Raw genomic sequence first — 24,215 nt, 5'->3', positions numbered from 1 at the left:
ATTCTCAGTAATGGTGTCCTGTACTTTAGTTGTAGTTTTGATGTGGTTGTGAGAGGATGTGAGTACCGCGTTTACCTGTCTGCCATCTTCACTGGAGCTCTGGTTATACACTTTTCAGAGCATGGTATAAAGCAGGGGTATCAAACTCATCTTCACCAGGGGCCACATCAGCCTCATGGTTGCCTTCAAAGGGCCAAATGTAACTTTAGCACTGTATAAATGTAACTGCTCCTTAACAGTTAAGTGAGAGCTCGGCACTGCCGTTGGGTGGAAACAAGGTGCCAGGCGGATAAAACAAGGCGGAGGGTTGAATTCAGTCCACGGGCCTTGTGTTTGCCACCTGTGGTATAAAGTATAAATAGCAATTCTGACTCTCATGGCTTTCACTTTGTAGGTTTCTAGTTCTCCTTAACTTCTGATTACCATTTACAGTCTGTACTTGACCACAGAGGGTTTCTCTCAGTGGCTTTCCCAGCTCTGCATGTCTGTCTTTTGGTGGTGTTAGGTAAAACCTGGACCCTCCACAGGCTAAACATTCAGTAGAGACAACAGGTTATGCCTTCACCTTGAAGAGACAGAGTTTCTTTATACCAGGACAGTATCTTGAACTGATCTGAGGAGACCGTTGCCCCTACTGAGGAGGAAGCCTGAGAAGACTTCTGAACTCCTGAAGCCAATCCAAGGGCTCTCAGATATGGTGAGCCTTTTAAAGACAAAGTTCACTTACAGGAAAATGTCCCAAAATACCTTTGCCTTTAGCTTTAACTTAAGGACTTTTAAGCAGATTCTTAGGCTTAGCAAATAGCTCAGAGATTACTGGAATCAAACACTGAGCTTTACCTGAGGTAATGAATTTCTAATAGTATCGCACTGCAGGTGCTTGGTTTTGCACCACTCACAGTTCCCTACTCCACTGACGTGACGTTCCTGGTTGACTTTCAGGGTGGTCCATCCTCATTCTTTGATAATGTAAGAGGCACTTTCATTATTTAGATGTTTGATAAAAGATTTCAAGTGCTGCTCACCATGACTTCTTCTTCCTATAAGATTACGGTTCAACTCCATGTCAAGAACTGGCTAACATTTTGAAATTCTTTGAGATAGGTATGTCTAGACTTACTTTTCCCTTCTTGGAACTTTGGCTGTACACAAGGAGTCTTCGTTTTACACAGACCTGTGAGACTGGAAGCCTGACCATGTAAGCTGAAACTCTGTGGAGCAATCTTGTACTAAATATGAAAAATGACTATTGCTCCATGACCGCCAAAACTTTTTGTCAAAACATTAAAAACTCTCTCACTGTACACCTGAAACTAATATATAACATTGTATGTGAGTTGTAATTGGAAAATTTTTTTTAAAAACTCTGTCAGTAATAACTGTATTAGAAAATAAAAAATAATAACACTAGTATTTAGTAAGATGCTGAACTAAAATATTAAGACATGGAAAGTGAAAGTAGTTTTAACATGCTTGCTTTCTTGTCATAAAACTTCGAGTAGAGAACAAGCATCTTTTCTGTGCTTTGGTAAATTGTCACACGCCTTCCAAGTTCAGCTCAGCTTCCAGGGTTTTATCCTGTGCATTTTCAGTGTCATGGACGACCTCTAAGAGTTCCTTTCATGTGAAGTTTTTTGCCAGAGTCACTTCTTATGGGGCATCTTTATTCTTTGTGTCCCTGCCTCCTCACTGTCCTAATTTATGCCAATACACTCACTTTTATGAAGTTTCTCTGGCTGCATATATAGTCTCTGAAATGGCAGTAGTGTTGACATTCCCACGGTCAGCTCATTCTTCTGTAATGTCATTTATGTTCTATTCAAATTTCACTTCCAGCATTATCAGTTCTCATTTCTTTGCTCTTTCATCTTTATTGCCCAGTTTCCTCTTTGGATTATCCATTGTAAATGTCACAGTGGTTTATCACTGGGAAACAGAAGCTAACGCAGCATATGCTTTGCTGTGCATGCATGAGGTGAATAACAGATGTACAGTGACCAATCCCCAACAGTCTTTGAAAAAGTGACAAGATTGGTCACTGATCATGGTACACGTCTGTTATTTATGTTGTGATTTGTAGACTAAACAGATGGCAATGAAGTTTGCACTTTAGGCATTGACTCAATATATTATGGTACTGAAATCTGAACTGTAATTTTAGGGGACTTGTATTATTTAGCTACATCATGGTAACTGAAATTCATGTATATCAGAGCTCTGGTCTGTGTGGGCCTATATGAACTTATCAAATTCTGTCTTCAGAGTATTATGAAAACTAAGATGATAGATATTACTTGATCTCAACATCTACCTCTAGTTGCTCCATAACCACAACCTGCATTCTATCTTACATGTGCTTTATATCAGTGACCAGGGAAGGAGAAAACCCTACTGGAGTATCTATTTTCAACATTAGCTGTTTCTTCAGGTGACTAGAGGGACATGCCATTTCTTCATTCACATGAATGAATTACGTAAAGGGACTTTCTTAGGCTGGAATAGACCCATACTTTTTTATTTAACTGAAGAGGAAGATCTGGGAGAAACACTTCCCATTCTTCACTTCTCTCCCGCCCCAAACACACATACTTACTCACACATTAGAACATAAGGGTCTTGAGGCAGCACTTAGAATAGTTAATTATCACACAGTAGGTGCTCAGTCAATTCTTGAACAAAGTAATTTACTTGTATCTTGATTTAGTTGAGATGGACAATGAAAGGGCCAACTACATTGTAGCTACACAGTACATATTTGTAGAACAAACAAATGAAGCAACCTAGCTCATTTCTGAAAAGTAGCTGGCTAGATTTATAAATGGTATCAAATATTTTATAGATGGTATAAAAAAGGGAAACTTTAGAATTCTGAATTTCTTGACAGAAATATAGTATTGCCTCCCAATATTTTTGGTATGCTTGTGTCAGGTGGCACTGAGGTTATAAGTTCTGGTTATAAGGTTTAAAACTGTAACTAAAATACCACATGCTGGTGAGGATGTGGTGCAACAGAAACCTCTCACTCATTGCTGGTGGGAATGCAGAATGGTGCAGCTACTCTGAAAGACAGTTTGGCAGTTTGTTACAAAATCACATATACTATTTTGGATGATGATCCAGCAGTTGTGCTCTTTGGTATTTATCCAAGTGGAGTTGAAACTTATGTCCATGTAGAAATCTGCACATGGATATTTATGGCAGCTCATAGATGATTGCCAAAATTTGGAAGCAACCAAGACGTTTTTCAGTAGGTGAGTGGATAAATGCACTGTGATACATCCAGATAAAGAGAAATGAGCTATCAAGCATGAAAAGACATGGAGAAACCTTAACTGCATATGCCTAAGTGAAAGAAGCCAATCTGAAAAGGCTACATGCTGTATGATTCCAACTATAAGACATCCTGGAAAAGGCAAATGTGTGGAAACAAGGAAAAGACCCGTTGTTGCTAGCAGCAGGGCACAGGCGGAGACTCATAGGCAGAGCACAGAGGATTTTTACGGCAGTGAAAATCCTCTGTGTGATACTGTAGTGATGGGTATATGTCATTTTACATTTGTCCAAACCCATGGAATGTACAACACCTAAGAAAAACGACGGGCTTTGGGTAATCATGATGTGTCAGTATAGGTTCATTCTTGGTGAAAAACGTGCCGTTCTGGGGAGTGATGTTGGTAATGGAGGACTTACATATGTACAGGGGCAGGGAGGGTATGGGAGTTCTCTGTACCTCCCTCTAAATTTTGTTCTAACGCTAAACTGGTGCTTAAAAAATATTTAAAAAGTGTAAATACTGTTATTTCTAATATTTTTTTTTTGTATTGATTTCAGTACTTTTAGCTGAAGGGAATCTTTTAAAGCATGCAGATTTTTAAAATTACAGTATATAAACTGCCTTACCAAGCAGCTAGAAAATCATACCAAGAAGTTTGATAAGAGCCTGCTGTTAAGAACACATTAAATTATCTTTATCTTAATGCTAAGTGTTTGTAGAGTTACTTGAATTTATTTCCTTTGTTTACATTTAAATTTTTATAGAGTTGATAAATAAGGATAAATCTATCTATTAAAGGTCAAGAAAAGATCAACAACAACAACAAAAAGATCCTCATGATTATTGAGTTCTATAGCATCTATACTAGATTCCAAACCCTGTCGCTACAATGAAAAAATTAACAACTGGGCTGCAAAATGCTGTGGGATGTGCCAAAATGTGGCCATTGTGAGCAAAGAAAATGAGCAAATGAAACTCTTTTTAAAAGATTCACTAAAGAAAACATGGAGATAGATGCTCTTTCATTCCTGTGTTTACATAAATAGATCTCACTAATATATTTGTTTGAAATGGTTGTTTAAGCCCTGGCTGGGGCTACAGGGAACATACAAGAAGCAACCAATGAATGCATAAATAAGTAGAACAAGAAAGTCGATGTTTCTCTCTCTCCTCCCCCCTTACTCCCCTCTTTCAAAAATCAATAAATAGAAATGGTTGCTTAATTTAAGGAAGAGTTGCAGGTAGCCTGGAAAATAAATAGTAGTTGAACCAATTAATAGAAACTAAAGCTACCTCCAATATTTGTATGCAAAGCTTTTGAAAAGGTCATTCTATGGTAAAACACTGTCAATCATAGTATTTTATGGTCTTTTATTTTTGTTGCTATTCTTGGTAGTATTTTTTTTTCCTTTAACTCTTCTAAGCCTCAAGAGGTTGAATTTTATATAAGGGTCAAACTCTTATTTTTATTAAGAATGTGGTATGTCGGTCTTTTTGCATGAACTTCTACTGTCCTCTGAAGGTGAATTCTTGCTGCTTAATCTTAGTAGCTCTTTTATGTATTCAGTTAAACCTGGAAGAGTATCTTTTGAATGTTTGATTAATTGTGAGGGGCATTTGAAACAGCTTCTATTTTATAACCCTTTTGTAGAATTTTCAAGCTCTGTTTAGATAACAGTATGCATTGAGTTAAATGGAAAACCTCACATATGTCTAGAGAAAGTTTATTTTCTATGTCTGTGCCTTTTGTAACCTATACACTGAATTTTATCCTCACTAGTGTTTGAGCCTAGAAAATAGGGAGTCTGAAAACCTGTGCCCTGTAAGATAAGAAGGCAGGGACATGACTGAGTCATAGTGGTGACTTGTGTGGCTGAGGGATAAATAAGTCCCAGGCCTCCATGGATCAAACGAAAACTTGGGGAACTTGCCATATGGTTTTTCTCCCTTTTCTGATGAATGTGAATTTCAGTTGCTCATCTTCAGGACTGAGGATTGATTAGCTCTCCATCTTCTCCCTAAAGAGAAGACAGTTGAGGTTTACAATCTAACATATGAGAAGGTAGTGATTTTTGAAAATCTTCAGGTGCCTGTGTAATACCTCAAATACTTTACCATAGGTTATCATATAACCCTAAGTTATAATGCCTTTCAAATAGGTATTGGCGTAGTCATTTAGGGGGTTATTTGTCGTTCATACTGTATTTGATCTGTCATTTTACTGGAACAAATTTAATGCTAAATATAACATTTTTAAAAATTTGCCCCCTCAGGATTAATAGCCTGGATGGAACCAAACAGAATTCCAATCATGCACTGTTTCTCTCTGTTACTCAGTCTGCTTTTAGGTTACTTTTAACAACTTTTTTTGTAAAAAAACTAATTTTAATATTAATCAGGACAAAACCCAAAAAGTGAAGATACAGTAAAAGAAATAATATTATTAGGCTTATCCATTACATTATTCTTTCAGGAAGGTACCAGATTCTTGACAATAGAGCTAGCACCAAAATCAATAATGTACATAATGACTCCTGTTGAGTACTTATAGCATATTTTTAAGAAAATATTTTAATTGAACAATTTAAGCATTTCCTCCCCTTAGGATTTCTAGAGTGTGTGATCTGTCCAATGTTTATTCTACTTTTTAAAAACATAATATCTAGATTTCCAGATGCTTTACTAATTTTATGTAAGCTGGAACAAAGTTTTCTTTTTCTCAGTATTACTAATTAGTCAATTATTTCCCGTAAGCATTATCTATACCAGTTGTAAACCTGAGGCAGTTTTACTCCTCAGGGGACAGTTGATACTGGCTGCAGTCATTGTAGATTGATACAACATGGAGGAGGAGTGGCGTCGAGTGCTCCTAGCATGTAGTTTGTAGGGAGGTGGGGGTGCTGCGAAACATTCTCTAATGTACAGAGCAGCTCCCTTCCCCCACAAAGACTTACCTGGCCCTAAATGTTAACTGGGAAAGCCTTATGTAAAGTACATGACTTATCTATAAAGTGTAGGGGGTACGAGCATCACCTACAAATTCAGCATCCGTATTTATACTGTCATGACTGTTGTCATTGACTTCTTAAGGAAAAAGTTTGAGGTGTCTTGACGCGATGTGAAGGAGTTGTTCCAGAAGGGCTATTCACTTCTAGGAAGTTGTCAGTTTGTTGCTGTACTTTTTAAGTTACAGAAATGCCTTCACTTCTTGGGTTGAGTTCATGGAATTATTTTTATTTTTGTTTTTGTTTCTTTAAGCACTTAAATATAGTTCCAGTGTTCCGAAGGAGAAGTCCATTTTTTTATTTGTTGCCGGAATAGTGCTCACTGCATTTGTCATCATTGGAGCCATCCTTTTGGTCCCAGGTAAGATGCACAGTTACTGGGAGGGAGGTCAGGATCGATAAGGTTGAGAACATTGCTGCGGGTGGGGTGGAATAGTAGTTTTTAGGCTGCTGTAACAAATTACCACAAACTGGGTGTCTTAAAGCAAGAGCAAATCCCTCAGTTTTGAAGACCTTAGGTCTGAAATAAAGACATCATCATGGGTATACTCCCTCCCCTCCCAAGACTCTAGGGGGAGAATCCATTCCTTGCCTCTTCTAGTTTCTGGTGTTTGCTGGCAGTCTTTGCAACTCCTTGGTTTGTGGCAACATAACTCCAATTTCCTGTGTTAAATCTCCTTTTGCCTTTTTCTTCCAAAGACACTTATTGGGTTTAGGGCCCACCCGGCTAGTCCAGGATAAGCTCCCTCCTTCAAGATCCTAAATTTATTCATATCCTTTGCCATATAATGGAATACTTACTCTTTGGCTGTATAAATTAATATTCACAGACTCTGGGGATTAGGAGGCAGACCTATCTTTATGGTCACCATTCAACCCACTGCAGAGGCAAACTTCATTGGCCAAGACATGGATGTGGGAATAACTGTGGGAAACAAATTGACCTGAAACAGCATTTGCATTTGGAGGGTGGGGCATGAGGGTACGCAGCACATGGAAAGAACAGCAAAGATAGGCTGGGGCTTAACACGTAGACTATATAAAGCCATTGTTTTTTGAGCAGGATACAGTATGGGTGTAATGTTTAGGAACATAAATTTGGCAGCTTTGTTTGCAGCTGGAGTCAGTGAGAATGTGGGGAGGTAGGAGGTGAATTCAGAAGGCATCTAGAAAGAATAACTATTCTGACTTTGGGACATATTAAATACAGCAGATTAAGGGATTGGTAAGAGAGGCTCCAAGGTAGTTAAGAAGGAAGCAAAGCCAATTCAAGGTTTTGGCATGTTGAGACTTAGATGGTGACATTTAGATATCTTAAGTTTGGTTTTAAATAAAACAGTAGCCACTTGTTTTGTGTGAAGTTTGGGGGGAAGCACATATTTTTAAACATTTTACAGTTTATAAGAGTAGTATTACTATAAATACATTTAATAAATTAAGTACTTTGACTTTTTGTGGAGTAGGAAGTATGTATAAAAATATTTTAAATATTATTTATCTTTATTAATAGGTGAATATTCAGCAAAGAAAGCCAGTGGACTTGGTTTAATTGTGGTTCCTACAGTGATATTAATATTACTTCAGTACTCTATGTTTATGATAAGTAAGTATTTGTTGTTTTAGCATGATTGTGCCTACCTTTTTCACTTAAAAGTGGCACTTTTGATTAAAATAGTCTTGTATGGTTTTTTATAACACAGTGAAAGTTGGTTTATCTCCCTAGCTATTCTTAGTGAAATTTTCCCCATATGGATTAAGTTTAAGGTTATATTAGGTTCTCATGGTATTTAATTATTTTGTAAAAAATAATTTTTATATATTTAATGCAAGTCAGTTGATTTTAAAAATTATGCTATGTAATTTCTAAATGACTATCTTCATATTTTTATGTCAGTTTTTTAAAGTTATAAGATAGTAAACATTCCCATTCTTTCTTTTACTAAGCCTCACTTTAAAAAAAAACTAGTTCTGCAAAATAGAATTATAGAGTTATAAATTGTAGAGTGAAAAAATATATATATTTTTTAGTTATTAGAAAATCTTAACATTGTAGTTTTAAAAGAATATATATAATCTCCAACCTATAATTGGTACCATTTTCACTACATTTTGGGAATAAATCACTGAATATTTTTGTTACTATGAAAGAATCTATTTTTCTCTATTTGCACATTTAACTCTTGGTCTTAGAGTCTCTCGCTGGGTTGCTGTACATTGAAGGGTATTAATTCGTTATACGAACACAGATCTAGACCCAAATATAGAGGCTGTGGTGTTTACAATGACATGCTTGCGTAATGGCCCTCCACCAGGGCAGTTCTGTGTGCATGTGGCAGAGCCCTGCATAATAGCCATTCACACTGTAAAACGCACGAGTGCGCTAAAAGCAGCATTGTTCTAAGATTCTAGGTGAAAACTGCCAGTCTGGCTCAGCTCACTGCAAAAATGAAAGGCTGCTCAGTGTGTGAATCTGGAGCTGACTGCTTGGGTAGAATGTTACGGTTTAGATCACTGGGAAAGCATCTACCATCTGACAAGGAACTCCAGAGTCAGTCTTTGGTCATACCATACTAGCCTTGATTGTACAAAATACAAGTCAAAGTGATTGCTTCTTAAACACTCTCAACGTGCTTTTTCCTCAAAGGTCCAGCTGTTGGGCTGTCCTCCTTCAGCATTGCCATACTGGTCATTCAGCTGCTGGGCTTTGTGCTCTCTGTGGTTGGACTAAGCCTTTGTGTCTCAGGTAAGGGTCACATTCTTCTCTAGTCCCAATTTCTCTTCTTACTAGGACTTTCTCTTACACAGAACTTTCTTTTTCTTATTCTTTTTTTTAAAAATAGATTTTACTTTTTTAGAGCATTTGAGGTTCACAGCAAATTGAATGGAAAATACAGAGAGTTCCTCTGTACCCCATATACTCACAGCCTCCTCCACGGTCAACACCCCCCACCAGAGTGGTACATGTGTTACAATGTGTTGAACCAACATTGCCATAGCATTATCACCCGAAGTCTGTAGTTTATATTAGGGTCTACTCTGGTGTTATATGTTCTGTGATTTTGGTAAATGTGTAATGACATGGATCATAGTCACAGAATATCATACAGAAAAGTTTAACTGCCCTAAAAATCCTCTGTGCTCTGCCTGTTCATCCTCTCTATCTTGAAAACCCTGGCAACCACTGATCTTTCTACTGCCTCCATAGTTTTGCATTTTCCAAAACGCCTTATACTTGGAATCATATAATATCTAGGCTTTTCAGATTGACTTCTTTCCCTTACTAGTATGCATTAAGGTTCCTCCATGTCTTTTTGTGGCTTGATAACTTACCTCCTTTTAGCACCGAGTAATATTTTGTTGTGTGAATGGACCGTAGTTTGTTTATCCATTCACCTATTGAGGGACATCTTGGTTGCTTTCAGTACTTTGGAAAGGTATTGATGTGTTCTAAAATCACAGATCTAGACACACAATATAGAAGTGCGTGTTTTGTGTGGATATAATTTTGAACTTCATTGGGATAGATACTACAGAGTGCAATTGCTAGATTGTATGTTAAGAGTATATTTAGTTTTGCAGCAAATCACCAAACTGTCTTCCACAGTGGCTCCAACCATTTTGTTTTCTTACCAGCAACGAATGGACATTTCTGTTGCTCTGCATTCTTCTCAGCACTGAGTGTTGTGAGGTTTTATTTTAAACTCTCATTTCGCCTCCACTGAGATCAGTGCTTTCTACATTGGCTATATATGGCTTATGGGCTCATCGTTCTTGCCACCAAACTGCTTGGAATCATAAGAGAGCTTTTAAAATAACCAGGCTTCAAATGGTTGGAGGCTTAGGCTTTACAGACCATCTTTCATTAGTCCTCATATAAGGTACACCTTATGCAAACAAGGAGTTTTTTATTTTAATAAAAAATAAAATGAGTCACTTGAAAATAAATAAAATTAGAGTCATTTCATTGAGTGAAGAATGGATGAACATATATAGGTAAATAGGGTTTCTTAATAATGAGAAAAATCATTATTTTCCTTAAAACTTGATTTTATTATTTTTATTGTTTCTTTTAAGAAGTTCAATTATTTCACATGAATTTCTAATGTAAGATTTTATTTGTTTTACAGCATGTTCCCCAGTGCACGGCCCTCTTCTGATTTCAGGTTTGGGTGTTGTAGCTTTAGCAGAGTTACTTGGACTAGTTTATATGAAATTCAATGGTAAGTTAATTTCATTTTTGGTAGTCTATGCTAAGATTTCAGATATACAGGGCGAGGCAAAAGTAGGTTTACAGTTGTAAGTGTGTGAAATAGAGTTTATTCTTGTATTATGATTTACTAATTATTCTATTATTTTCCATATGAACAACTGTAAACCTACTGTGCCCCACCCTGTGTAACTAGGAAACGCTTTTCGGTTGGTTCTCAAGTTAGGATCAAAGAAATGTATTGGTAACTCATGAAAGAGGGTAGAAATCATATGAATAAATGAAAAAGTTTAGGTTATAGACTATTTTAAAAGAAAATGACTTTATGTTTTAGAATGTATAAACCTTTTTATACTATGGAAAAGGAGAGCTGGTTGAGGATTCATTTTAATAAATAGAAAAGATTTTTAATCAGCCCATTCTTTATGACTGCAGTCTCTCTCAGAGATCTGTTTGTCACTTATTCTTCCTGCCGATTGTTTATAGACCTCGACACCCCTAAGTGGACAGGAATTGAAATTCAAAATCTGTCATTTTTGCTAATTAAAGAGCGGTGTCCTCTGATGCTTGACTTTAAAATATGAATTTTTAAATTTAGGCTTTTTTACTTTTAATATCAGTTGTTACTAAGTGTGGAATTAGCTTTTTGTTTCTAAACTTCATATTTAATCTGCCAATTAGCGGTTGACAACTTTCTGTATAAGTTATTTTTAATACCTATATAGAGATAACTGCTTTTATTAGTGCCTAAGGATGTTTCCTACAATCTGGTTTGTATTTGTATCACTTAAAAAAGCTTTTTTAAATTTATGAAGTAAAGCAAACTCTTAAACCCCTAGTAAAATAGTCAAAAGTTACAAACTAATGGAGTAAAAAAGTCAGTCTTTGCTTTAAGTGAACTTAACTGTATGTTTCTAAAAATTCATACAAACCTTGAATTGTTAACTTTAGATAATCTTTGCATTTAACAATTCCACGTAGTCAAATAATGTTCCATATGACTTGCACAGTACTTTCAAAGAAATTCTATCTTTATTTTTGAACTTCGGGTTTTGCTGGCTGATTATTGAATTCAATTCTGTTACATATTCTTTGTCTCCCTTTAAGTAATGCTTATTAAACAATTAAAAATGTACCTATTTTAGTTTATGTGTTCATAAACTCATAGTTTTTTCGTCAGTGAAATTTTCTGGGTTCATGCCTCCTAAATCTTAAAGCACATTTAAGACTTTTAAAGCAGAGTGGCATTCATTTGGTAGCTATCGTGAGCATCACATTGTGAATGTTGATACATATTCTGTTTTTGTTGGTTCGTCCAATCACCATTTGTCTGGTTCTTGAAGATGACACTGCTGATTATGTCGCTACCTATGAGTGCCTGAGAACAGTACATGAGCTACAGTGTCCATATGACATTCTGTAGCATTCAGTGTCCCTGACTGATGGTCAGGTCCTTTTTCTTTCTTCCCTTATCATCTGGCTTGCTCTCCCTGTCATTGCTGTGCTCCACCATGTCTTCCACGTGTAACAAAGAACGATGTTCAGTAGTTGCCAGTAGGTCTGGAGATGCTGACTCAAGTGGAGATAGGCATTGTCTGGCTGCCACCCCCTTGACCTTGCTCTCCCCCTTCTCCATTGCTGGCACCCCTCAGAAGCCTGTGGAACCAGTATTTCGTAATTAAAATCAAAGTGAAAGTGAAATGATGAAAATTTCCCCAGGTTATTTTTATCATAGTTTAACATTTAAATATACCTATTGTAAGTTAAGAATTTAGTCCAGTTTTATTGACATGATGATGATAATCTAAATTAACTTTTCAAATCAACTTGTCTGATACTAGAGTTCAGAGGCACACCTTCCCTCAGTTGAAGGGCGAGAAGAGAAAAGGTACAGGAAAGTTGCTCTCTGGATACTGTACTAGGCTGGGAGAATGGATGTATTTTTCTTAGGTAATCTGTAAATCTGACTATATGTAACATTAAGGTTGCAAATTTGAGCACTCAAATCAGGAAGTAAAATTATAAATGTTTCCAAAATAACTTTTACTCTTTGCAGATGCTCTGCTTTGGAAAAGCCTAATGAATGTGTCTCGACTTAAATGCAATAAAATCCTCAGACAGTTTTTTAAAAAATCCAGGCTATTTTTTAAGATTAAATTAATGTCCCAATGAGAGGTTTAATTTTTATCATTTTCATTATTTCCAAGTTTAAATTTGTGGCCTTACTTGTTACTTTAAAGAGTAAGATTTTAACTTTTATTTTTTTCTGGCTTTTAATTATGTTAGATATCTTTTTAATGGAAACACTTAAATTTTATGAAAGGAAATTAGGGTCTGGGGACAATAACAATGGGAGAGCATATAGGAAGTTAAAAGGAACTAACTAAACATGATAAAGTTAGCTTGCTATTTTTATAGGGTGTTTATATACTTGTTAATTTTTAAAGCCATTACCACTATAAGTACATATAATCATGTTTTGATACAAATCAACCTACTGGTGGTCAGAAAGCATATTTACCACCTCTCAAATATATTAGAATGACACGGAATATGTATATAAATTAGTGATATTTTCCTGCCCATTGTTGAGGAGAGGTGCATTTGGTATCAATAGAAAAAAGTATTTCTGAAAGTTCAAACTCTGATAATATTAATATATTTATGGCATGTGTCAGGCATTTCAGGGGGAGAAGAACAAATCAAGAAACATTGCAAGTGAGCTCATATGAAATGCCTAAGGCTTCGAGGTTTTAAAAATACGTAGCTATGGCTGCCAGTGCCTTAGGCCCCCAGTGGCAGCGGATAAATCACAATCCTTCTTTTGTTACATAGGTCGTATGCTTATTGGAGAGGATTAAGTCCAGTGAAATTAACTTCTGCACTGGTTGGTTATATAATATTAAAGGGATCCCAGCTGATCTGTGTCCCTTTGAGTCACTGTTCTTTATAGATCTCTCTCTCTCTTTTTTTTTTTTTTTTTTTTTTTCAGAATTGGCCAGCTAAATGTGACATTCCCGTGCCTGAGAATGGGAACGCACAAACTATTCTTTACAAGTCATTAGGATAGAAAAGGAGCTACTTGGCAGTTAGATCTTAGTACTAATTGTGATGAATAAATTTCTGAGCTCAAAAATTCAACTCTAAAATCTTACGTCTGATTCTTCACATTACCAGTCAGTAGTTTATATAGCTGTTCGGTTCTTTGTTTTCTGGACAGAACACAGAGAGACAGCATGGCTTAGTTGAAGTGAGTTATTTATACATGTAACAGTCATGAGAGTGCCTAATAAGGTTCTATAATTCTGCCTGGTTTATTTGGAAGTTTGCTAAATGTGAATTCACTCATATTCCCAAACCCATTTCACTCCATAGTGCTTTGAAAAGAAGCTTTCTTCTTTGGTTGCAAGGACCAAACCACTCTCCCTGTGCTTCCAATAAGGGAGCATTACTGTCACTCCACACGTGATAGTAACAGAGATAGGAATCTCGTGAGAGCAGATATGAGGGGGGACCCAAAGTGCCTGGAATTTATAGTAAAAACTATGTATTTATTCTGATATATATAAAGTTCAGTCACTTTCAAAGTACTCTCCATTAGGTGCAATACACGTATTGAGATGTTTTTTCCACTTCTCAGAACAGTTTTTGAACTCATCAATTTTGATGCCTTTTAGTGCTTCTGCCATTTTTTGTTTCACTTCTTCTGAATCGGCAAAACTTTTCTCTCTGAGGGCTTTTTACATTGGGGAAACAAACAAAAAAAGAGTTCCTCAAGGCAAGATCTGGTAAATAGTCAGGGTGGGGCATGAGAGTCATGCCCTTTCTGGTCAAAAACTGCTGAACACTCAGTGCAGTGTGGGCAGGTACGCTGGTAAATCACCTTCATGAAATGGGCAAACACTTTGAAAGAGTCTTAAAAAAATTTCACTGAAGCCAAGCGCAGGCTTTCACAGCTACGCCAGCTGGTACATGGTAACAGTGGGTTCCTAGAACACTTGCCTAGAGGGGAAATCCTGTATTACAAGGAGCCCACCTTCCAGAAGATAATCCCAGGGTTTTTTTGGGTCCCCCCCTCCTACATAACTGCGCCTCACAGAGAGTGGAACAGTAAATAGTTTAGGAATTGGAAGTGGTTTCAAAGGTCTGAGTCATCATGTAGCCCTCTGAGGGACAAGAGTCAGTTGATCCTTCCTCTGTGTACGGTTACTTAGTTCCTCTCTCTGTGGTTCTTCACCTACTAGCCAACTAGCCCATCCTCTCTTTTTATGTCCTTACTTGCATCCAATTTACGTCTTCTCACTGCTAGCTTTTCTTACCTGGAGCTCTAAGCTCTGAGCTCTTTTCCTTGCTTACTTTCTTTATCACCTTCCTTTACAATCAGCAACTTTCTAGTCATCATTCTATCTCTCTCCCTTCAGATTTCCTGGAAAGAAACTTTCCAGGCCAGTCAGTTGCCATTTTCCCTGTTTCAGAGGCTTGTCAGCTTCTGGTTCGCCTGTAGAGTGGCTGCCTTTGGGTCGGTTCTCATTCACCCCCATTTCCCATTAGCTTTGGGAGCTTCATAAAGCAGGTATGGAGGGATAGTAAATGAGTAACATAGAAAACTAGAGCAGTTCTGGGGCCTGCCTCAATCTGCTAATACGCAAATCCAGTGCTATCATCCAATTCGGAGAGCAGTGGAATTCACTAACCAGTAGCGTTGCCCTCCTAGAGTCATTCGCAGGGTGTTGCTGCTGGTTGCTGCTTTCATGTCCATAGGACTGATTCTGTACTTAGGACTGGTTTTAGCTGCTCTGGGTCCTTGTCACTTAGTTTTTGTAAGGAAGTGTTCTCTTCTCCACGCAACTAGAGCAATTCTTTTTCCTTTCGTCACTTTCTTCATACCCTGTATTCCTTCGTCTTTGTGAACCAGTCAATACATTCAGAAACAGTGAAGGGTAAGCTAAGAAGGAACACATAGAGAAGGGCCTGACTGCAGCTAAAATTACCTGTCTAGAATAATTCTTTAAACTCAGAGGGATCTGAATATTTTCTTTCATTGTAGCTATCTGGAGCTTTGGAAACTTGAAAGAAAGAAAAAAGAAGACTAGGCTTCAAGGAACAAGAGCAGTGAGCTAAGGGTGGGAGGTGGAGTAGAGGCAGAAACTGGTCATTGTCACATTCTGTCCACTTGGTAGGGAGGGATGTAGAGTTGACAGCGGTGTGAGTGGATGGTAGCCTTTTCCCACCACAGAGTGGGGGAAGTTGTGGCATGTGCAAATGAGTGAATGTATATGTTTATTATTTGATGGAGGTGGGTCATTTGCATTTTGTTCTATCAGTTCATATAATCAGGAATGTTCTGTATTTTTTAATAGACTGTCAAAACTGGAACTCTTCCAATGGGCTTTCTGGCACCTCTAGTTTCAGCCTGAACATTTTATTTTAAAATTAAACAGTGCATTGCATTGTTCTAATTGCTTTCATTTATTCCGTTCATTTTCTTATTTTTTAATTTTACCAGCTTCTGATCAGAGGACTATACAACCTCCTAGGGTAAGTTAAAATTTCTTAAATGAATTGGGTCTGATCACTTGATGATTTAGACTGAGGAAAGAGGATTGAGGTGCTGAGCCCTTTTGCTGTTCAGTGTAACATACAACTGAGAACACATTGAAGTCATTTCATGACCTTTGAACAAATAGATCTAATTCTACTTTTAAATGTTTGGTCATTTAGTAGCAATGGGATAGAATAAATAATTCCTTAAGATTATGCTAACTTCTCATAGCCAGAACTGGAAAGTTTATGTGTAGGAATAATGGTCCTTACTCTGCTGAAGGAAAGCTGACTCCAGCACAGGACCTCACCTGTCGGATTTATTCCATGTGCATTCACAAAAAAACAGTATTCAGGCTTCAAATGAGGGAGAGATTTATATCAAGTTGATTTTATTAAAATAATAATCTATAAAATAAATGTAAATATTACTTTAAAATGCCTATTCTGAATTATGATTTATTTCCCTCCTTACCTCATTTTATAATAATTTTTCTTCCTCTAAACTGTACTGTAGTTTTCACTATATCTTGGATACATTAAGCTACCTGAGAAAATTCCAACAAAAGGAGTAAATTTAGGAGATAAACTGAGAGGAATAAATGAGAGGGTTAAAAAAAACTTTTAGAAATAGAGATTTGTTGTGGCGACAGGCGCAAGAGCTACTTTATGCAAATAAAACCTGGAAAGTGTTATGTTATACTCATCTTCCTATAAAGGATTTAACGATAGCTGTATTGGGAATGCCAAAAGTGCGTGTGGCGGGAAGTAGAGATTACATATGCTCCTCAATGTGATAAGTCTCAACCGACAAACCTGACAAACCCGACGAGCCAGGGAGAGAAGGGGTGTGTCTGCCACCGGTATTTGTTCTGAAGAGATTGGTGCGGTGGCCACGTCAGTCACAAACTCACAGCAGTTTTTCACGTGCCTCCATTAGAGATAATCCCGCCAGCAGACCTTTAAATCCTAACACATCCTCTCTCCCTGTCACTGCGTTTAATTTGCATGATTTAAAAATGATTATTTTGCTCTTGTTTCTTGTTTAACTGTATTGCTTATGTTGCTGTTTATTTTGGACTTTAATAATTTTTTTGAGAAGTTAAGATTTCTTGAATTGAGAGAGGCTGGGTGGAGTGGGAAATTTTGCATAGAAAATGAATGTTAAGGGAACGGTATAGTTATTATTAAACTATTAGTGGGACTTGGCAAGCTTTGCGTTTAACCTTTAATGACTTGTTTTTGGACTATAGGATTCACTGGTTACTATAGTTTAAACGTTAGCTTACATAAATTTCAGTATGAAGGATATGAAATATATTCTATTTTTATATAAATATATTTTAAATATTTTCCAGAAAGCTGTAGAGGAACCCCTTAATGGTATGTGGTTATTATAAACTTGTATATTTTTCTTCATCTGTTACCAGGTCATAATTTGAACTGGTCCCCAAATCTGTTAGAATATTCTGTGTATGTCTTGGGAAGAATCTGGTTTCTTTCCCCAGCCTTGGCCTCTTTTCTGATTATTAATCAAGAATTAGCAGTGCTACTTTTGTAATGTACTCACCGCTGAGGATAGCGCACTCTTCCATGCCTCACAAGTAGCTGTATGCACTGGTCAGTGAGGCTTGGCGAGGGGCTGTTGCCTTTTTATACTGGTCGTGGCGAAGTGTAGCACCCCAGCCCAGAAAAACCTCCACGGATTCTTATCTCTGATTTATAAATTTAGAATGATACAGTCTATCACCTTGGAGTGAGGCCAAAACATTTCCCTTTCTTTCTCCCTAAGTCTAGATCTGTATTCTCCACTGACTGTGTGTCCGCGGTGGGGGCTTGGGGCAGGGTCCACAGAAAGGCATTGTCATCAGATGCCTTACAGTCAATGTGGATTTACAGCTGTGGAATAGTTGGCATGATACTACTGCATATTTGTTTATTTACAAATGATTTTTAATTGTGGAACCTTACTAATTGCTTGTTTGGCTTGTTACTAATTCTTAGCATTTAAAGAATCAAAGGGAATGATGAATGATGGTAAGTGTGAAATGCACCTACAGTTGTAGACTGCTTAAAATATGGACACTGAAAAGAAATAAAACAGCTTCTTGAAAACATGGCTTTTTAAATAAAAGGGACACTGTCAAATCATAAAGGTTTACATTTCTTGATTTACAAAACTTAAATCTACTCTTTTGAAACTGGAAAACAGTTATGGAAAAGCTGTAGGATGCCACTGACCAGGCTATCAGTCACGTTGCTCATAGCAAAGAGAAATTACCGCTTTTTAAAAACAGTATTTTAGATGCAGTGTCTGGTGACTGTAACTTTAAAATCACCAGATTTAAAAGTTACATTTAAAAATCACTGGGTTTTATATGACACAGATAACCTGACACAAATCTTTATAATCTTGACAGGGTTTCTTTTGTGCTTGTATTGGTGATTTTGTTTCATATAATCCATGGAGGCTTAATATCTCTGCTTTTCTACAAAGGAACTTGGGTCTAACCTTTTGGGAGAGGATTTAAAGAGACAGAGAGAAAAATGTTCAATCACTCCAGCTTTTGCTTCTTTGGGGGGACTCTAGGCTAACAACTTATAAAGTTTTTATTATTTCAAAGATATACATTTGTTCTTAAAGAAGTCAGAGATATTGAATACTAGAGGTGTTCATTTTTAATTTTACCTTAACATGCTATGATACTTCAGCTCTGTTTTTGTCTTATCAAAAATTTCTTCATACCTGTGATGTTTACAGTCATGCCTTGATCATGTAAACAGTTTGCTTTCCATTTTACTGTTTTAAAGTCTGTGACCTACCTGCTCACCTCTGTAGCAGAGTGCAGCATTGAACTCGAGAAGCTGTACTCCCCTGAGTACAGTTAACGTTGGCATAAGAGTACAACAACACTGATTGTGGGTTGGTGGGTTAAGTCTAAAACAATGCTGAGGCTGCGTTCAGCCAGGAGGCACAGAAGGACCCCACTTCTGTAGGTTTGTGTCACAGCCTTTATTACAAATGCATGTTTTACTGTGCCAACCACGGCCCTGCAAAAAATCCTGGTTCATAGGAATAAATTAAATGGTATTTAAAAAAAGAACTGGGGCCTAGAACTGTAGCATGGTTTGTTCATGTTTTTATTCTGGTATTCTGTTTTTAAGTCTTATTTTGTTCTTTCCTTTTTCTACTGTGGAGTCATTCTTCTGTAGTGGTACAGAGAAACTGGAGTCTTTTTCCCTATTGTCAGAAAATCAGTATAAGCACCTTGAATACCTCTTCCTTTGTTAAGTTCCCTTAAGATGTGACTGTTTTTGATCCACTGTATCAGGAGATACAACAGTGTTTGTTTGTTCATAACATGTAAAATCTATCGTGACCTTTGAAATGTCTTTAATTTTACTAATATTTCGCTGTTCAGAATTTGCCGGCTATTTTTAAATGTCTGTCTGGTGGGATTTTCCAGCTGACAACTAACTGCTCGATGCCCACAGTGCAGTTGCCTGGTCCGTGGGCGAGATTCAGAGTACCCTCTGGGGTCATGGTGCCGTTTTCTCTTTCGCTTATACCTAATCACATTGTTTGTTTCACTTATGTTAAATGAATGATGTAGACCCAAAGCGAATGTGATGGAGTATTAATCTACGAGCAATATCTTCTGCTTTGAAAAATTAACACCTCTTGGCTTCTCCTCAGCTAATCCAGCAAATGGAAATGACCAGACTTGGTTGATCTTTATTTTCATTTGGCACTGCCCTTTTACTTACTGCGACCAAAAAAGGCTAACGGCTTGCCTGCTCTATATCTGTGACCTTTGCAAATCTAAGATTAAATAGCTTGTCTTTATTTTTAGATATCATATACCTCAAACAACTCCAAATCTTTAACTTGTTAATGCATAGAACAGAGACACGAATAGTAATTAAATGTTCATTTTTTCCATTTTTCAGAGTAGCTGAATTGAAGTGATGGACTCAGATTTGGAGAGTAGTAAGACATGAAAAGAATGCACTCGTGTTTAAGCACCACGGCCTTGATTCGCTCACTCTGCAAGAGAAGATGACTTTCATCTTTAATAAAAAGTAAATCATTGACTTTTGAGTGGTTACTCCAGTTAAGTTTTTATTCAAAGCATTTGTGATTTAGTTAATAAAAGAATTATGATGTGTCGTGTGCCCAATTGAGATCCAAGTTTTAATTTTTTATTTTTCTTTAATTAGGGGCAAAAGTAGACTGGGCAACTTCCAAGAATGATGACTTTCAGATCCTAGGACCTTTTGACTCTAGGTCACCAGTTTAAATTGGTTCAACTTGAGAATTACCTGGCATTAATCTTGTCGTTACCCAGAGATATTGCTGAAAAACAGGGGCTTCCATCAGACTTCAGCAAACTCAGGTTTATAGCCACATTGGCAGTTACAGCGTTAGCTGAATAATGTGTCTGCCACTTCTGGATCAAGGGAATAGCAAATTAAGTCCAGACAGGACTTGGGCTGGAAGCATTTTGTGCCCTGCTGACGTGAAATGTGCTGTTGATGGAGATTATGCTCCTCATTCTTGGGGGTTGCCATTCACATATTCTTCAACGTACAATGTAACAGATCCTTTCCAGATTTAGGGTAGTTTTATTGATGGATGTCTTTTTCTTTTATTCACACAACCCTTTAAACCCTGTCTTGTCCTCCTGTTGTTTGCTTCTGCTGTACAAGATGTAGCACCTTTTCTCTTCTTTGAACATGGTCCAGAGACATGGTAGCATCATTGCAGAAAGGAGCCAGACTTGTTCTCAGAGAATTATGTTCACACTTGTCAGCAAAAATAGCGATGGTTGTAACATATGTATTCCCTTCCTCGGATTCGAAGGCACAATCTACGGTGTTTCTTCACTTCTTTTCTGATCTGGGGCATGAAAAACCAAGGTTGAGGTTTTAACTATGTGTCTCCTGCATGGCAACATACTGTGTGTCACTGTCAGGCCCATGGGCCAGCCCTCGAGAGGGTGGTTTTATTGCTGTTGTATCTCTGTTGCATGATAAACACTCATCATCTTCCTCCTGTAGTCCTGCCTCGTATCCCCCTGACTCTGAGATTGAAAAAGAAAACATAAACCCCCATATTTTTTACCCCATTAGAAGAAAATTAACATTCTGACAGTTGTGATTGCCTGGAGTACTTTTAGATTATTAGCACTCGTTTTTCTCCTTTGTGGGTGTGTGTTTCTGTGTGCACATGTATGAGGTGGGCACATGCGTCTTCCGTGTGGACCGCAGTGGGGTACCTGCAGGAGAGCAAATGCTAATTCACGCTCTTAGCAAAACATTGAAAAACAAAGATCTTTGTTGGGTGGGATTATATTTGACGCAAATGTTTGGTCACGTAAAACTTTCAAAATTTCTAGGGAATTTGCCAAGTCTTTTGACTGCTCACCAATCCTGTCTAAAAATACTAGTGATTCTTCCTGTTTGTGTAATAATAAGACATTTATATTTGTAGTTGTGTTACAAATAGTTATTTCTTAGTCCACTAAATGTCCCTGTGTGCCTCTTTTATGCCAAATTAATTGTCATTTTTCATGTTGGGACCAAGTGGTTTGCCCATGGCAAACCAAAATTTATGACCTGCTGATGTCTCTCAGAAAATTGAACACACTATGAAGACAGTTCTTCTTGAAAACAACAACAAAAAAATTTTTCCCTAATTGTGTTGCTTTCCAAAATATTACCATATGTAGAGGGAGCTGTATTCCTTTATACAGATCTCATGGCTCCTGCTGCTCTTTTTTCTTCTGAAACTATTTGTATTTTAGTAATATCGTTTGTTACTTTGGAAATCAATTTTGATGAAAGGAGGAAAAAAACCGATGGACATGAAAAAGATCCAAATTCCTATTCTCTCTTAAGAAAAAGTCAGGTATGAAAATGTTTCTAGTAAACTTTTTAATAAACTAACATCATACCTTTTAATACGAAGTAAACTCTCCTTCATTGGGGGCTCAGTCTTGGGACTTACCCGACCTCTGTGTTCTCTTTGATGCTGCCTATCCTTTGAGGCACTCACTGCCCTAGACAACGCAGCGAGGTAGCAGGAGAAAGGCCAGATGAAATCAACTCTTGCTCTTACTAGTTGTCAGCTGCCCCGGAAAAGGGGCCACAGCAGCAGCAACCCTCTTGCCTGGGCATCATTGGGCCAGTTCATTCTCTTTCGAACAGACTTGTAATGGCTCCCAATTTTCTGTCACATGTAATGAAAATTGCTAACAATGCTTTGGGTATCATATATGTGTTCCTCCTATAATCTGATTTTTACTCACTGATGCGATTTTTACCCTTGACTCTTTTGTTCAGTTTTATTTATTGCATGTCCTCAGAGTGATGCCATTTGTCATTTTTGCAACAACCTTATCAACCTTTCTGGCCAAATCAAGTTTCCCCTCTGCCTCGAAACATCATCCTCTAGCCCTTCCTTCCCCACGGGCTCCCCTTTGCAGTCTGTCCCCATCTGCCTACCTGCCTCTTGCATCCTCACTTGCCTTTCCCAGGACTTCATGTGTCTCTGCTTAGCTCTCTCAGTTTGTCTTACTTTTCTCAGTTGAAAATTCCTCCACAGCAAGAGCTTTTTTTTCCCCCTTCCTTTCTCTTCCTGCAGTGTTTTGCCTACATTAGATATTCAGTATATGTTTGATGATTGAGAGCTGTATGTAGATTTTTCCACTGTTTTTTAATAGGGTGAGCTAGAGAGTTTTCTTTTTTGACAAATTTCACATGCTGTGAAAACCTTCAAAGGCGATGATTTTTCACCTGGAAGCTCCAGCTTTATTGTTTAAATTTCTGAGGATGTCAGAATGAAAATATTGAGGCTGTCCCATAATTAGGAACATTGCTTTTTTCAGGATGCTGTAGTCAGTTTAGTAAGTGACCAAATTGTGGTTTGACTAATAAAGCTCAAAAGTGATAAGTTTACACTTTCATCTCATTGGTAAGAATTACGCTCTGTATCACCGTCTAGATTTCTCTCGTCCTAAAACGAGTGTTCAAAAATGGACATCTGTGGCGTTATGTATGGAAATACATACCCCTCTGTTTACCTGTCCTTGGAAACTAGAGAAATTGTCGGGCAACCCTTATCTTTTCATTGTGTTTTATTTGATGGAGAGGATGTTCGGAAACAGTTTTACATGTGTCATGTTTTCAAAATCACTAACTGCCATCAGCCACTGGGGTCCTTCATCAAGTCATTTTCCGTGGCTAATAGGAACAGTCCAGGTAACTTTCAAGAGACGAGCAGTGAACAGGCAGTTTTCTTGTGTTTGGTTTTTGACAGCTCTTATCATTTAAGACCAGTTTTTCCAAAATTTAGCCCTTTGAAAAAAAAGAGAGCATTTGTAATACGCTTCTCTGTAAGGCAACATCAGTGGAATCTTAGACATGTTGTTATCAGGGTAGATGAGAGAGTGAAACGTTTTTGTTCTTACTAAATGGAGAATTATTTACAAAAAGCCATTGTTGGAAATTATATCCCACACCAGATGAATATCCATTAACCATTCTAAGTAAAGAGAACTCCAGTGTTGCTATGTGCAAGATCCTCGGTTGGAGGCTTTTTCCATAGCAATGAAAGGTGTGCTATTTGTCGGTAGCCATTTTTGCAGTGATTTAAAGACCAAAGTTGTTTTACAGCTGTGTTACCGTTAAAAGTTTTTTTTTTTTAAATATGTATTAAATCAATTTATCACTGTTGAAGCTTTGAATATCTGCAATCTTTGCCAAGGTAATTTTTTATTTAAAAACATAACTTTGTAAATATTACCCTGTAATATTACATATACTTAATAAAACATTTTAAGCTATTTTGTTGGGCTATTTCTATTGCTACTGCAGCAGACCACAGCACATCCCTGAGAAATGTTGTCTATAGCTGTACTTTCAAGTTTATATCCTAGGTAACAATGGAAAGGATGACTTAAAATATCAATATATACATTCTTTTTTAAGGTATAATGTACGATAAGTAAACTTTTAACTGGAGCACAGTTTTAATTAAAAGTTTTAAACAAGTCCCGTGTATTAATTTTTCCCACTGTGTAGTGCAGACATCACGTGAGAAAGTAAGAGACCCGGGCTCTAGTCCCGGCTCTGCTACGAACTGGCAGCGGACCTCGGCAGGTAAGGCAAGGCACCCACCTGCGTC

General features: G+C 37.4%; 1 protein-coding gene across 10 annotated transcripts in view; it reads left to right on the top strand.

Annotated features, from left to right (window-relative positions):
* CD47 (CD47 molecule) overlaps positions 1-23,874 on the top strand; it is a 52,283-nt gene extending 28,409 nt beyond the window's left edge. The window contains exons 5-13 of one of the 10 annotated variants that reach the window (XR_004901377.1): positions 6,533-6,640; positions 7,790-7,882; positions 8,924-9,022; positions 10,407-10,499; positions 12,328-12,374; positions 15,993-16,024; positions 17,386-17,410; positions 18,032-18,064; positions 19,979-23,874. Coding sequence is in view for 6 of the 10 variants with exons in the window: in XM_036018052.1 (XP_035873945.1) it covers positions 6,533-6,640; positions 7,790-7,882; positions 8,924-9,022; positions 10,407-10,499; positions 15,993-16,024; positions 16,681-16,824 (569 nt within the window). In the remaining 4 variants the exon portion in view is untranslated. Of the gene's footprint in view, positions 1-6,532; positions 6,641-7,789; positions 7,883-8,923; positions 9,023-10,406; positions 10,500-12,327; positions 12,375-15,992; positions 16,025-16,680; positions 17,328-17,385; positions 17,411-18,031; positions 18,065-19,978 lie in introns of those variants that run through there. The other 9 variants (XR_004901380.1, XR_004901379.1, XM_028503428.2 and 6 more) reach the window with 9 other exon arrangements.
* Positions 23,875-24,215: the final 341 nt, after the last annotated feature.

The sequence above is a fragment of the Phyllostomus discolor genome, chromosome 2, assembly GCF_004126475.2.
Source record: "Phyllostomus discolor isolate MPI-MPIP mPhyDis1 chromosome 2, mPhyDis1.pri.v3, whole genome shotgun sequence".
In the NCBI taxonomy this organism is placed as follows: Eukaryota; Metazoa; Chordata; class Mammalia; order Chiroptera; family Phyllostomidae; genus Phyllostomus; species Phyllostomus discolor.
Note: the sequence above shows the minus strand (reverse complement) of the source record. Positions and strands in the feature narration are given on the sequence as shown.